Genomic DNA, 14,287 nt, shown 5'->3' on the forward strand with positions numbered 1-14,287 from the left:
CCCCAAGCGCCCCCTGTCCGCGACCCTCCACTGGCCAACACCCTGATACTGACCGCGGCAGCCGCGGGAATTCCGGCACGGCCCCGCCGGTGCCCGCTCCCCTGCCCAGCGGCGCTGCTGGCCGGGCTCGGCTGCCCGCGCCAATTACCGGACAATCGGGACCCCGGGGGCACCGTCCCCCCCTGCCCGCCGCCAGCTCTGGGATCTGCCCGGGCCCCGGGGTCCCACTGCCGCCGCCGCCCGGGGCGGCCGAGCGCCTCGCCAATTAGGTTAATGGGGTTGGCACGGGCACCGGGAGCGGGGGGCACGCTGCGGCCGGGGGCGAACACCACTCCGGCCTCGAGTGCCGGCGTGGGCGCCGGTTGCGGTCAGCAGAGCGATTGGACCCCTGCGTGTCACTGGTGCGGGGATCCGTGCGGGGACACAGTGAAGGGGCGCGGGAGGGGCTCCCCCGTGTGCCGTGGAGCTGTGTCTCCCCACTCGGCCCCGCCGTCTCCCGTGGGGTGGAGGCACTGCGTGCCCCCGCGGCCGAGGTGGGAGCCCGCGGGGCCGGGGCTTTCATCTGCGGCGGGCCTGTCGCCGTGCCAGCCGCGGGCAGCCCGCGCCTTTGATGTGCCACTGAAGCGGCATTGTCCGAGCCCCGCTGGCACCATCGCGGCCGGGAGGGCCGGGGGGAGAGCGGGCACGGAGCCGCTCCTGCCCCTAATGGGGACGAGGAGCCCCCGGACTCGAAATGGGGATGGGGACACGGGCACCTGCTGCACTTAATGGGGACAGAGAGTGGAGCGTGTGTACCCCCTACGGCGTAGAGAGGTTCGAGCACGGCCATCCCCTGTTCCGCAGTGAACATGAGGACACAGACACCCCCTACCCCTAGCAAGGACAGAGGTCTGGACACCGGCACCCATCCCTTCCCCCTAGCAAAAATGGGCACCCCAGAAATGGACATGAGACCCAGAAACCCCAGTCCTTTTTACAGGGACAGAGGTGGGGGCACAGACATCTGCTGCACCCCGAAGAGGTGATGGAGATGCTGCTGCACTCTTTTACCAAAGGAGCTGAGGCTGAACTCGTGGGCACAAGAGGGTGGCAATTGCGGCAGGACGGCAGCATCCTAAGTTGTGATGCCAATGACCGGCCGAGCGGCAGGCACAGATCAGACCGTCCAGCTGGGCTGGGGAGTGTATCCTCCCCACCCCTGGGGCCAAAGCTGCCCCCAGCCGGGGCCCACTGCGGAAGAAGAGAAAAAGCAAGGACAGCCGGTGACACGGTCCCACCCGCCCCTCGCCGGGGCACGTCCTCCCTCCTGCACCCTAGGCAGGACAGGAGGTACTGCGGCGGAGGGCATCCCCTGGGGCAGCCGCTGCTCAGCACGGAGGCGCTGTGCCCTTGAGCGGGGCGACCCGTTCAGCCAGGGTTGGGCTGGCACGGAGAGCGGGGACCCCCCGCCCCGGGCACCCCCGCCTTCCCTTCCCCCGCCTTGTCCGCTCGGCCGCTCCCGGCCCGCTGCCCGCCTTTGAAACCGCCGGCGGGGCTCCCACGCCCAGCCCGGGCCCCCCGCGCCCGCAGCCGCCGGTGCGTTCCCACCCGCCCGGGGCCCGCAGGAGGGAGGGTGGCGCGGCCGGGGCTTGGCGTGAAAATGATCAAGGGCCGCGGGCAGCGCCGGAGCGCAGCGCCCGTCTGATGCTGCCCGCCCGGAGGCCTCGTCGAACAAAGGCGGCATTGAGGCCCCGGTTGCGCACCACCCCCCCCGCGCCCCCCCACCCGAGCTGGCATCTTGGCGCGACATTAATGAACTCGCCTGTTTGTGTTCCCCCGGCCCCTCTCTCCTCCCACCGCCCGGGGGGCACCGTATATATCCATCCCTCCTTGCCTGCCTCGGGTATTTCGGGGGTTCCCCCCTCCTGCCCCCCTTTGCCCGCCCGGGGATGGAGCAAAGAGGGAAGAGGACACGGGACGCTCTTCTCGGGGTCCGGCTGGTCCCCCCCGTGCTTTTGCTGTCGCTGCTGCAGCTGGTGGGGGGGGCTCCCCTGGGCCAGAGGCTGTACCCCATGCCGGCCAGCATCCTGCAAGGTCAGTGGGACACAGGGACGGGGGCGTCTTTGTGGGGGAGTTTGGCTGCAGATGGGGTGGTTGTAGGAGACAGGACCCTTGGGTGCACTCTCAGGCAGGGTGGCAGCACAAGCAGGATGGCCAGGTCCCTGTCAAAACGCCCTGGAACCCGGGGCATGCCTGTGCTGCCTGGGCTGAGTGTCAAGCGCTGCCAGTGGCACTAGGGGACACGGGGGATGCAGGGAACTCTGTGGTTTATGCTCAGCGGTACCGACACTCCCTCTGGCCCTAGTACCTGTGCCAGTCCCAGGGGACACACTGCCAGGGCACGGCCAGCGGGAAGGTGGCTCTCCTTGGGTACAGGCAGTCACAGGTAGGGGCACACGGTGGGGTGCACACATAGGGCAGGCACAGGACTGCACACACATGGGCACACGCAGGGACATGCAGACACAGGCACACGGACCCTGGTACACACAGGTGTGCGCTCAAAAGTGTGCACAGAGGTATGCATGTGGGCACACCTGCCTGGGCTCATACCCTGTCTCCATGTACAACAGGCACACAGAGCCCTGGGCAAACACCCAGGTGTGCACGTGCCAGCCCCAGCAGGGAGGTGACATGGGTGGATGTCACTCTAGGCGATGTCAAGGGGTGACGGGCCGTGCCCATCCTGACACTCACCATGGCGATATCAGGGCACAGGCACCATGTGGGCTGGGGGCACCCCATGGCTGTGGTGGGGGGCAACAGTGGGGGTTCTGGGGGTCTGAGCACCCTGTGTGTACCCATCAGCGCTGTCAAGCCGGGGGACGCTGGTGCTGGAGGCAGCACTGAGGAGCGCACTGCTGGCACTGGAGCGGGCGCTGTCTGAGCAGCAGCAGCAGCGGGGTGCCTGCGGGCTCTGTGCCCCCTGCCTCTTCCCACCCTGTGCCAACATCACCAGCCACTGCCCACGTGAGTCACGGCCCCATTACCCCCACTGCCCTGCCCCCAGGAGACCCTACCCAAATAGAGCCCAGGATCCCCAACCAAACGCCGCCCAGGGGTCCTATGCAAACACCATCCCATGCCCAGAAGATCCTACCAAAACCTGCACCCATGCCTGGAGACTCTACCCAAATATTTATTTGGATACCTTCATGATCCTCTAGAAATCCTATCAAAATGATACCCCAAGATTCTACCCAAACCATACTCTTCCCCTACAGGCTTAACCTACAGGCTTTTACCAAAACAGTGCCCAGAATGCTGAAACATATCTCTAACTTCTAACAACACTGACCAAGCAGTTCCCATCGTATTTAGATCTTACCCAATCTCTTGGAGCCCTATCCAAATGCCTGATGCCTTGTGAACTTTTCAGAAATTCACCCCAAACCATACCCCAGTACCCAGAAGATCCTACCAAAACTTGCTGACTCCACAGCCTGTCATGGTCCCTTCCCACCCATCCCAAAGCAGAGACTGGGGTGGCCTGGGCAGAGGAGCACAGGGGGAGCACGGTGATGCCCACAGCTCTGTTGTCCTTGCAGCGCCAGCTGTGCCCCCTGCCATGCCCCCCAGCTGCCAGGCCCTGCTGGATGCCCAGGCACTGCCCGAGCTGTCCCAGCGCAACTGGGCACTGAGCCAGGCCTGTGGCCCCTACCAGCGCCTGTGCCCACCTGAGGAGACCCTGCACACCTGTGCCCCACTCAGTGCCCAGCTCTGCAGCCACCGACTCCAGGAGTGCCGTGAGTGGGCACCCGCACCACCCCCCCCGGCTCCTCCCAGAGAGGGGAGACCCTCCAATAACAAATGGGGTATCCCCAGGGCATGCTTGGAAGGGATATTGGGTATTGGGGTGACAGAGTGTGCTGGGATGGAGTGGGGAGATGGTGGAGGTGGGGGTATGATGGAGTGATGTGGGATCTCTGGTGGGATGGAAGGCTGGGAGATGGATCTGGGAAGGGAATTTGGGGGATGGAGGCATTTGGAGCGATGGATCTGGGCTGGGACACTGAGGGGCAATGAGCAATCTGCAGTGGGAGAAGTGGGCAAGGGGAGACCGGGGACACAGTCACTGGGGGTGATGAGCACTCCCCGGGCTGGTTACAGGGGTGTTTGTTCGGGCTGATGGGGGTTTGGGGGCACTGAAAGGACCTGGGTCGATATGAAGACAGCAGGGATGCGGTGGTGACATCAGGGGAGAGTGTCCCCGCATGCCATGACAGCCCGTCCCTGCAGAGACGGCGGCCGCAGTTCCGAGTCCCGATGCAGCAGCGGAGGCGGCGATGCCAGGTGAGCCGGGGCGGCCCCGCCGTGCCCACGCCACCCCCCCACCACGCCGGCGGGCGCCCCCGGCCCCCGGCTGCCTGCTGGGCCGGGGGGCAGAGGTTAGCGTCGGCATCTGCCGGGCTGCGGGGTGCCCCCGGCCCTCCGCCCCCTCGCCTCCGTGAGCACGATGAGGCTTGACAGCGCGCCCGACGCGCCTCATCTCCCGCCACCCCCTCCACCTGCCGCGGCCATGGCCGGCCACCCGAGCCCACCTGGGAGACGGCGTGCCCAGCAGCCGGCCTGCAGGACCGACTCATCATCCCGACTTTGTCCCTCAGGGAGCTGCGGGCGTCGCGGGGTCCCGCAAGCCAACGCCACAGTCCCCCGAGGACGGATCATGGGCGGCAGCGTGGCCCCGCGGGGCGCCTGGCCCTGGCTGGTGTCGGTGCGGCTGCACGGGGAGCTGATGTGCGGAGGGGTGCTGGTGGGGCGCTCCTGGGTGCTCACGGCTGCACACTGCTTTGGAGGGTACGGCTGGGGGCACGGCAGTGCGGGGATGGTGTCACGGCAGAGGCGGGCACGGGAGGTACCATCACCCTGTAACTGGCTGTCCCCCACCCCGCCAGGAACAGGAACGAGCTGGCGTGGACAGTGGTGGTGGGCGACTACGAACTGGGCAAGCCGGGAGCTGGCAAGAGGGCAGTGCCCGTCCGGCGCATCCTGCCTCACCCTAAGGTCGGTGGAGGTGGGCATCACCCCCACGTGCCTGTGCGTGCCCCAGGGGCCCCCACTGACACCCCCGCATCTCCTTCCAGTTTAACCCCAAGACGTTTCACGGGGACCTGGCGCTGCTGGAGCTGGCGGTGCCCCTGGCCCCATCACGCACCGTCAGCCCCGTGTGCCTCCCCAGCGGCTCCGCGGAGCCCAGCCCCGGCACCCCCTGCTACATCGCGGGCTGGGGCTCCCTCTACGAAGGTAAGAAACACCTTGGGGTGCTCCCCTCTGTGCCCTCTCACACCCCCAGCGCGCGGAGGCAGGGCAGGGGGGCGTGAAAGAGAGGGCGATGTCCGGGCACAGGGGTCACGGGTGCCTTGCCTGGCAGAGGGACCGGCAGCCGATGTGGTGATGGAGGCGCAGGTGCCCCTGCTCAGCCAAGAGACGTGCCGGGGCGCCCTGGGCAAGGACCTTCTCACCAGTGCCATGTTCTGCGCTGGGTATTTGTCTGGAGGCATCGACTCCTGCCAGGTAACACGGCGCCTGAGGGACCGCCAGTACCCCGCTTCAGAAATCCCTCACACCGCGCCGGGCACGTACCACAGCCCGTCAGTACGGCCGGGGTGCCAGCCCAGCCCAAAGCACAGGCATTTCCCCTGCAGGGCGACTCAGGGGGCCCGCTGGCGTGCGAGGACCCCGCCTCGCACCGCTTTGTCCTCTACGGTATCACCTCGTGGGGTGATGGCTGCGGTGAGCGGGGCAAACCAGGAGTCTACACCCGCGTCACTGCCTTCACGGACTGGCTGAGTCTCCAGATGGACTGTGAGTGCTGCTGGCCGCACCGCGGGGTCACGGAGATGCCCAGGGGGTTTTCAGCACTCACGGCAGCACCGGTTCCCTCGCAGCTGCCCCTGGCAGCCGAGAACCGAGCTGCTTCGACCTGCTGGCCCTGGCACAGCTGCCCCCCGAGCAGCAGTCCCCGGAGCGTGCCCGTCTCTGCGCCTTCTACGCCGGGTCCTGTCGGGCATCCCCGGGCCGGGCCGCCTGTGCCCGCCTGGCCGAGGAGACCTGCCGCGCCAGGACGAGACGATGTGGTGAGCCGGGGGTCAAGCCAGGGCTAGCGTGTTGGGAGGGACCTCGTTTCTGGCGTGGGGACAGGGTGACGTCTCTCCCTCTATCCCCACAGAGCTTCACTCCTATGCCCAGACCTTGGTGGATCTCCTGCGTCGGGCTGGGGATTTCATCCGAAACCAGTTTGATTTCTCTTTCCTCACCCGCACTCTGCCCCAGCTCCTGGGCAAGATCTACGGGCACTTCTTCCCTCCCCGTGTCCGCAGGGATGCCCCAGGTACTCACCCCGTGCCCATTTGGGGTCCCTTCAGTCTCCCCAGTGCCAGTGGTTGGAGCACCAGCACCCTGCCCTGGCTTCCAACAGGGCTCCTCTATCCCTTGTCCTGTCCCCGCAGGCCTGGCTGTGGCAGAGGGCCAATCCAGCCCCCCAGCAGTGAGACCCCAGAAACCACCCAGGAGGTCAGGCATGGTGGGCCACGGCATGAGGGGCTAAAGAGGTTGGGAGGTGGTTAGGATGCTGGTGGGCACTGACATGCCATTTTGGGGACAGCCTGAAGCACTGGGATCCCATTCCTGGTGTGACCAGGGCACCCCTCCAAGCGTGCCCAGGTGGGGTGCAGGGCATGACACTGCCCACCAGTCTGAGCTTGCCCCGTTGTGCTTCCAGCTGGGGAGCTTTTGCAGAGCTCTTTGGGGTAGTGGGACCCCAGTTGCAGGACTGGGTGGAGGCTCTGAGGACCATGGCAGGGGACAGCCACCTGGTGACAACACAGGACAGGGAGCAGCTCCCCGGGGAGTCACAGCTTTTCCTGCAGGTATGTGGGGAGGGACAGGCTGGGGGATTCCCTGTCCTCTTGTGACTGGGCCATCAGGGACCAAACCCCTTCGGTTCCCCCGTGTCCCCTCCCGACATCCCTCGGGACCATTGTCCTCTGTGCAGCCACAGAAGTGGCATCTCTCACTTTGCCACCACAGAAGGGTCATCTCACCCTCCTCAGCTGAAACCAGTGCTCCCAAGTCCAGCCAGTGCAGAGCCAGCCATGGGTCTGGCCCTGCAGCTTAGGATCTGACCCAACGAAGACACAAAGCAGACACATGTCACCAATGCCCTGTCTGGCACCAGCACACCCACATGCTGCACTCTGCCACTGTGCATGTGGCTGTGCCCATGAGTGCCCTGTGGGTGCCCCATCACCCATCCTTTCCCCCTCTTCCTTTCATCAGGGTGAGGATGTGGTGGAGGAGATGGTGGCACAGGGACGAGCCTTCCTCACCCAGCTGCGTTCAGAGTTGGACCTTGGCACCACCCTGGAAGCCATGGAGCCGCAATGGGCATCTGGAGAGCTGGCAAGCACCCCCATGCCAAGTCATGAACCCCGTGAGCCTGGAGGGACCGGGGGCAATGGGGCAGCAGGGTGTCCATCCACCGGCCAGCTCCGTGTGCGGGCAGTGCCCACCGGGGTTTTACACCTCTCTCCGTGGCAGGGTCTGCACTGAGGGAGAAACGCGAACTGGCATCCACGGAGCTGCCCAGAGTGGAGGAGGAAGAGGAGAAGGAGGCAGGTGTGGGCAGAGGTAAGCTCCCACAGACCCCACAGGGTATCACCATGGGAACGGTGACAAGCCCAGCTTTGCACCCCTGTCTCAGGGCTGACCCATTTCAGTGGGACAGACTTTTGCCATATTCCCCCCCTCTGCTCCCCTGGTGTCCCCAGAGCAAGGGTGCTCCTCCTTGTGGTGGGCAGCAGCACGGTGCCCCCACGATGAATCCCTGATGCCCCCTCCATGTCTCTCCTGCCCGTCCCAGCGCTTGCAGCCTGCCCGGGCCTCAACGAGTCGGCAGCGCGGGTGGGCGCGGTGCGGGACCTGTACGCCTGGGTGCTGCGGGTGCCCGAGGCACACCTGGCCATGACCTTCCAAGAGGTGAGTGCCCCATCCAGCCACTCCAAGCCACACACCCTGGCAGTGCCATGCCCCAGCCCGCCATTGTGCCCACGGCTCCCCTGGGACTCAAGGTGCTGTTGTCTCCCCACAGATCCTGGTGGACTTGGGCTCCAAAAACACCCAGGGACTGTACCGGGCACAGGTTCGGGCCACTGTGGGGGGCCGCCCCACAGTCTTCACTGGCCTCGTGGGGCTGGAGAGTGACTCACTGGCCCGTAGCATGCCTGGCCTCGTTGCTCTGGCACTCGAAGTGCTGAAAACCTAATGGTGTCCCTGGGGCAGTGTGCCAGCATGGGGAGAGGGCACTGGGGCTGGTGTCTCTTTTGCCCTACAAACTCGCTCCACTCCCTGTCTCAGGCTCTTCCACCCTTTTGTCCCCAGTTGTACCTCAGTCTCTCTTCCTACCACCACCTCTTTCCCCAGGGCAGTGGGGCCCTGGTGGGTACCTGAAGCACCTCAGCCAGGAATCACAGTCCTCCTCTCCCCCGGGACCCCCACCTTGGCAAGCCCACTCTCACCCCATCTTCCCCAGAGGCACCTGTTATTTATTTGTACAGAGAAGGTTTATTTTTCAATAAAGAAGGGTTCTATTTTCCAGTAGCTGGCAAATGTGAAGTGAGTGCTGTGCCACACAGTGCTGGCAAAGTGGGTGACAGTGGAGGCGCTTTCCAGGGGAGCTAGGACATCCCATAGCGACCCCTTCCCATGCCCCCTGTACTCTGAAGTGATGCCTCCAGCCTTGGTTCCCGCTGTGTCCACCCTGGCACAAACTCCCCAGTCCCCTCCCCAGGGGTCAGATCTCCCTCCTGCCCACGCAGCACCCACAGCACAGCGCTGGTGCTCACGCTGGTGACACCCCTCCAGGACCAACACAAAACCTCCCGATGAAGGGCCCGAGTGTGCCCAGGGTCAGTGGTGGGTGCCACCCCTGTGTTGGGCATCAGTGAGTACCCTGGGGACGCTGCTCTGGGGACCCTGCCTCTCTGAGCAGCATCACTGGGGCTGCTGAGCAGCAGGGAAGGGACGGCTGCTCCCCGTGCCCAGCAGTGCCTGTGCTGGGGTGCCCAGACTCAGGGTGGCGGGCTGACACCCGTGGGGCCGGCAAGACCAGCTGTGCCTGCCCATCTCCCCTTCCCTGCACGTGGGGCTGCCGGAAGAGAGGGGTTGGGGCTGCGCTCTGCTGCCGGCACCCTTCCCCCTCAGCACCTGGCACCATCCATCTCCCACTCCCTCCGGCAGCCGGACATCCGCTCGGCCAGGCCAGGCAGGGAAGCGGCCAGGGCCTGGCACGGCTGAGGGCACCGCGGGCACCGCATGGGGAACCTGCTGCAGCAGCTGGCCCTGCTCGGGGCACTGATGCTGTCGGGTGAGCAGGGTCTGGGTGATGGGGTGCCCTGTTGCTCTGCTGCATGGGGTGCCCATGGGGTTATGGGTCCCCTCGATGGGGTTGGCGGGGGATGATGGTGGCAGGATCCAAACTGGGCACCAGGGTCCCCAGGGCTGCACTTTGGGTATTACCTGGCAGAGCCCACTCACTGCGTGTCCTTTGTGTTTCTTTTGTGGCTGTGTCACCCAGCGCCACGTCCCTGCCCGGGCTGTGTGCTGTGAGTGCACAGTTGTCATTGCATCCGTGTGTCCCTGTAAGTGCCTGTTTGTGCTCAATCTATGACCACGTGTCGCTGCACACACTGGGTGCATGTGTCCATGTGTGTTCTGTGTGTACAGCCACCTGTGTGCACAGTCCTACCACGTGTGCACCCAAATGCCTCATGTCTCTGTGCTGGGTTTGTATCTGTGTGTCCCTCTGTGTCTGTGCCCACGTCCTTGTCCCGTGAACACGTGTGACTATGTTCCCCCACATGTCTGTCATTCCTGCGTGTCCTTATCTGTTCCGTGCAGCACAGACATGCAGTGTCCTGGCCCGTTTCTCTCCCCTCTATTCTTATACCACCCTGCCCTTGCCGAGCATCCCTAGGGGGTGGCACTGGGCCCATTAACCCCTGAGCCCCCTGGTGTGTGCCTGACCCCACACCCCCAGGTGGGCTCTGCGTGAACCATGAGGAGCGGCTTATCCACCACCTGTTTGAGGAGAAGGGCTACGACAAAGAGTTGCGCCCTGTGGTCTCCACTGACGAGGTTGTGGATGTCTACCTGGCCCTCACTCTCTCCAACCTCATCTCACTGGTGAGCCCCAATGGGCAGGGCCTGCTGTGCCCCCCAGCCACGCCTCACCCCCAGGGCTGGTTGCATGGAGGGGAACCCTGGGGCTGCTGTCCCAACCCTGGCTGGTGAGAGTTGGGGGTCCTGGGCTGCGGGGACACCTGGCATCTCACTGCCCCATGTTGTTGTTTGCAGAAAGAGGTGGACGAGACGCTCACCACCAACGTATGGCTCGAGCACGTGAGTAGGGACAGGCATCACAGCACCAGTTGTGCCACCATGGTGTGGCCCAGCATGGTGAGGGGGTGACCCGAGGATCCTCCCCTCCAGGGCTGGACCGATTACCGCCTGCAGTGGAACAAGTCTGAGTTTGGGGGCATCGAGGTGCTCCGCCTGCCACCAGACATGTTGTGGTTGCCAGAGATTGTCCTGGAGAACAAGTGAGCTGTGCCTTAGTTTCCCCTCCCAATCAACTCTTCCCAGTGCATGTCCAGGACTCCCCCTGCCCCATTCCCAGCTGTGCCATAACTTTGTTTCCCTCCTGGCACAGCAATGACGGGCTCTTCGAGGTCGCCTACTACTGCAACGTCCTCATCTACGACACGGGCTACGTCTACTGGCTGCCCCCTGCCATCTTCCGCAGCACCTGCCTCATCAACGTCGACTTCTTCCCCTTCGACTGGCAGAACTGCTCCCTCAGATTCAGGTGCTGGCTGGCTCAGGGCAGCAGGGTGGCCGTGTCATGCCTGGGTGCCTGCTGCTGCCAGCGCCTCCCCTTGCTGTTGAGATGCAGCAAGGTGGGGGTCTCTAGGTGACTTGGTGGCCTAAGTCCATCATGCTGGAGGTCAGGGTGGGTTGGGTGGCGGGTACCCAGCAGCCCCTCACTGTCTGTCCCCCTGGCTGTGGTCCAGGTCGCTGGCATACAGTGCCCTGGAGATCAACATGCACCTGAAGACGGACAGTGACCCGGACACGGGCAGGTCTTACCCAGTGGAGTGGATCATCATTGACCCCGAAGGCTTCACAGGTGATGCTGGTGCTCTCTGCCACGCCTTGTGGCAGTGGGACACCCTGTAAATGGCAGAGGTGGGGGGGGGCACTCTGGAATTGGGGCACACTTCTGTGGAGGAACTTCACTGCCTGGGGCTTTGGCATCCTGGCACTGACTCCACCTTGGAATGCTATCCACACCCTGGCAAGGGACACTGGTGCTGGTGGACCTGGTGAGGATGGTCATGGCAGGTGTCCCCCATGCTGTACGCTGTCCCCTGTGCCCTGGCAGAGAATGGGGAATGGGAAATCATCCACCGCCCAGCCCGCAAGAACATCTACCCTGACATTCCCCCGGACACCAGTGAGCACCAGGACATCACCTTCTACCTCATCATCAAGCGCAAGCCGCTCTTCTATGTCATCAACATCGTCATACCCTGCATCCTCATCGCCTTCATGGTCATCCTGGTCTTCTACCTGCCCGCTGACAGTGAGTGAGCGCTGTGGCACGTGTGCCAGTAAAGGGAGTCACATCCATGGGGCACCTCTGTGTCCCACACCTGCACCAGGTCCTGGGGCACGGCAACACCCCAATGCCCAGCATGAGGACATCCTGGAGCTGGAATATCCCCATACAGAACACCATCATCCCAGCCAGGCATTCTGGCAGAGGTGCACTTGGGCACAGGATATCCCATGTGGGACCCCAGGGTAGTCCCATAACAGAAAACCACTGTATCACGGGACACTGGAAGGGCGACCCTGGCACTGGGGACTCTGCCAGAGGTACATGAGGCAAGGTTTGCCCTCAGCTCACCTGTTCTCCAGGTGGTGAGAAGATGACCCTGGTAATCTCAGTGCTCCTGGCCCAGTCTGTCTTCCTCCTGCTGATCTCCCAGCGCCTGCCTGCCACTTCCCACGCCATCCCCCTCATCGGCAAGTGAGTCCTGGGCACCACTGAGTGCAGTGGGGACATTGTGGAGTCCCTTGGTGCCAGAGGGCAGCTCTGCCTGTGCCCAGACCCCACAGCAACACTCCAAGACCATGCTCCCTACCAGGTACCTGCTTTTCATCATGCTTCTGGTGACAGCCGTGGTGATCATCTCTGTCGTGGTCCTCAACTTCCACTTCCGCACCCCCAGCACCCACATCATGTCTGACTGGGTCAGAGAGGTGAGCGGGGTGTGGCCTGGGGTGGGTGCACTGTTGGGTACGAGGGTCACACTGTACCCCGCGGAGGACACGGGACAGCACGGCCCTGGCATTGCATCTGTGCCAGGTGGAGTTTGCGGGCAGGAAGCGGGGACAACAAGGTAGGAACACGCTGGGGAGGTGGCCAAGGGACGTGACACTCCCTCCCGTGTCCCAGGTCTTCCTGGAGAGCCTGCCCCGGCTGCTGGGCATGACCCAGCCGTCCGAGAGCCCGGCAGGTGCCCCGTGCATCCGGCGCTGCAGCTCGGCCGGCTACATCGCCAAGGCGGAGGAATATTTCAGCGTCAAGTCCCGCAGCGAGCTCATGTTCGAGAAGCAGTCGGAGCGGCACGGGCTGACCAGCCGCATCACCCCTGCCCGTGAGCCACTGCCCCCGCACCGGCACCGGGGGAAGGGCGGCCGGGCTGGGATCTCCAGGGCTGGCAACCCTTCGGAGCTCATCTCACCGCTCCCTCTCATCCCCAGGTTTGGCGCCTCTGGGCATGGACTCGGGCGAGGAGCAGCCCTACGAGCACATCAAACCCGTCATTGACAACGCCAACTACATTGTCAAGCACATGAGGGACGAAAACAGTTACAATGAGGTGGGGCCATGGGCACTGGGAGGGCGGGGAGGGGGGCTCCCTGTGCCCACTGTGCCCCCACACTGCCTGGCTCCTGGCTCTCTCCACAGGAAATCGACAACTGGAACCGCGTGGCCCGGACCCTGGACCGCCTGTGCTTCTTCCTCATCACCCCCACGCTGGTGGTGGGCACCCTCTGGATCTTCCTCATGGGCATCTACAACCACCCGCCGCCACTGCCCTTTGCCGGAGACCCCTACGACTACCGGGAGGAGAACAAGCGCTTCGTCTAGGGGGGTGTGGGGATCCCACGTGCCAGCCTCTCCCCCACCCATCTTGGTTTGGGAAAATAAAGCCGGGTACTTCTTGCCACGGGGCACTGAACTGGTGGCTGCCCTCAGTGTGCCCCGCTGGGCACGATGCCCAACCTGAATGCTGTGTGTGTGCTGGGCAGGGTGATGCCCACCCAGGGAATGGGTGTTGTTGGATGTCCTGAGTGTGGTGGATCCCAGCTGAGGCTGGAAGGGGTGATTGTCAGAGGAGATGTGGTGGTACCAGCCCTGCTACCCCTGTGGGCTGGGCACTTGAGGCAGGCTGGGCTGGGGAAAGAGTTGGGCCCCCAGCATGGCACCATCTCCTGCAGACCCACTGCAGTTGGCAGGGATGTTATTAGTGCCCACATTTCCCCCCTGCCCCCATGATGCCCCAGCCGGGCCCACAGTGTCCCCCCAGCACACCCCACCCCACAGTGCAAGGCTGGGGGCCCGCAGAGGCGTCTCCTTCCCCAGCTCAGCAGTGGGATGCCAGGGCTCTGGTTTCAGGGGACACAGCTGACGTCCCCCCATCGGCAGCGGCCCAGGACAGCTGTCACATGCTCTCCACTGAGCCAGGAATCTCACCACACCCCACAGCCCCGTCCCCTCCTCCCTGTGACCCTCCTACAGAGGGGCTGGAAGGATTTGAACCCCCAGAGGGGTTCATCGCTCCCCAGGCTGATGTGATGGGACTTGCCTGCCCCTTCCCCACCCTATATTCTGGGGGCAGCCACTGCCACAGCAGGGACAGGATGTGCTGGCCCCCCCTTTCCCGTAACCTTCGAGGAGATGCATCCCTTTATGCGAGACGTGGGGAACCCAAGGCACAGAGCTCATCTCGCCCCTTGCCCCAGTTCCAAACTTTCCGGCACAAAATGCCAGAGGAGCTTCCCAGTGAACTGGTATGGCCCCACCAGCGGGGGAAGTGGGTGGTCCCGCGTCCCTCCCGGGCCCCCGTGGATGTTGGGAACAGCTGACGGTGGCAGGGGACAGCTGTCCTGTCCCAGC

At 64.2% G+C, this 14,287-nt stretch overlaps 2 protein-coding genes across 2 annotated transcripts; both read left to right on the forward strand.

Moving 5' to 3' along the window:
* The first annotated feature begins 1,928 nt into the window (after nt 1-1,928).
* PRSS56 (serine protease 56) lies at nt 1,929-8,302 on the forward strand. Its single transcript, XM_040074413.1, has 16 exons — nt 1,929-2,073; nt 3,588-3,785; nt 4,279-4,332; nt 4,647-4,836; nt 4,935-5,043; nt 5,124-5,283; nt 5,411-5,553; nt 5,685-5,844; nt 5,928-6,116; nt 6,209-6,370; nt 6,489-6,552; nt 6,761-6,908; nt 7,318-7,459; nt 7,579-7,668; nt 7,910-8,016; nt 8,129-8,302. Exons 1-16 carry the CDS (start codon nt 1,929-1,931, stop codon nt 8,300-8,302), a joined length of 2,235 nt encoding a protein of 744 aa, XP_039930347.1.
* Nucleotides 8,303-9,275: 973 nt separating this feature from the next.
* Nucleotides 9,276-13,398, forward strand: CHRND (cholinergic receptor nicotinic delta subunit). Its single transcript, XM_040074284.2, has 12 exons — nt 9,276-9,403; nt 10,076-10,221; nt 10,393-10,437; nt 10,528-10,637; nt 10,748-10,903; nt 11,109-11,224; nt 11,480-11,680; nt 12,019-12,130; nt 12,249-12,363; nt 12,560-12,761; nt 12,868-12,986; nt 13,076-13,398. Exons 1-12 carry the CDS (start codon nt 9,352-9,354, stop codon nt 13,256-13,258), a joined length of 1,557 nt encoding a protein of 518 aa, XP_039930218.1. The 5' UTR covers nt 9,276-9,351; the 3' UTR covers nt 13,259-13,398.
* Nucleotides 13,399-14,287: the final 889 nt, after the last annotated feature.

Source organism: Hirundo rustica, chromosome 10, assembly GCF_015227805.2.
Source record: "Hirundo rustica isolate bHirRus1 chromosome 10, bHirRus1.pri.v3, whole genome shotgun sequence".
Classification (NCBI taxonomy): Eukaryota; Metazoa; Chordata; class Aves; order Passeriformes; family Hirundinidae; genus Hirundo; species Hirundo rustica.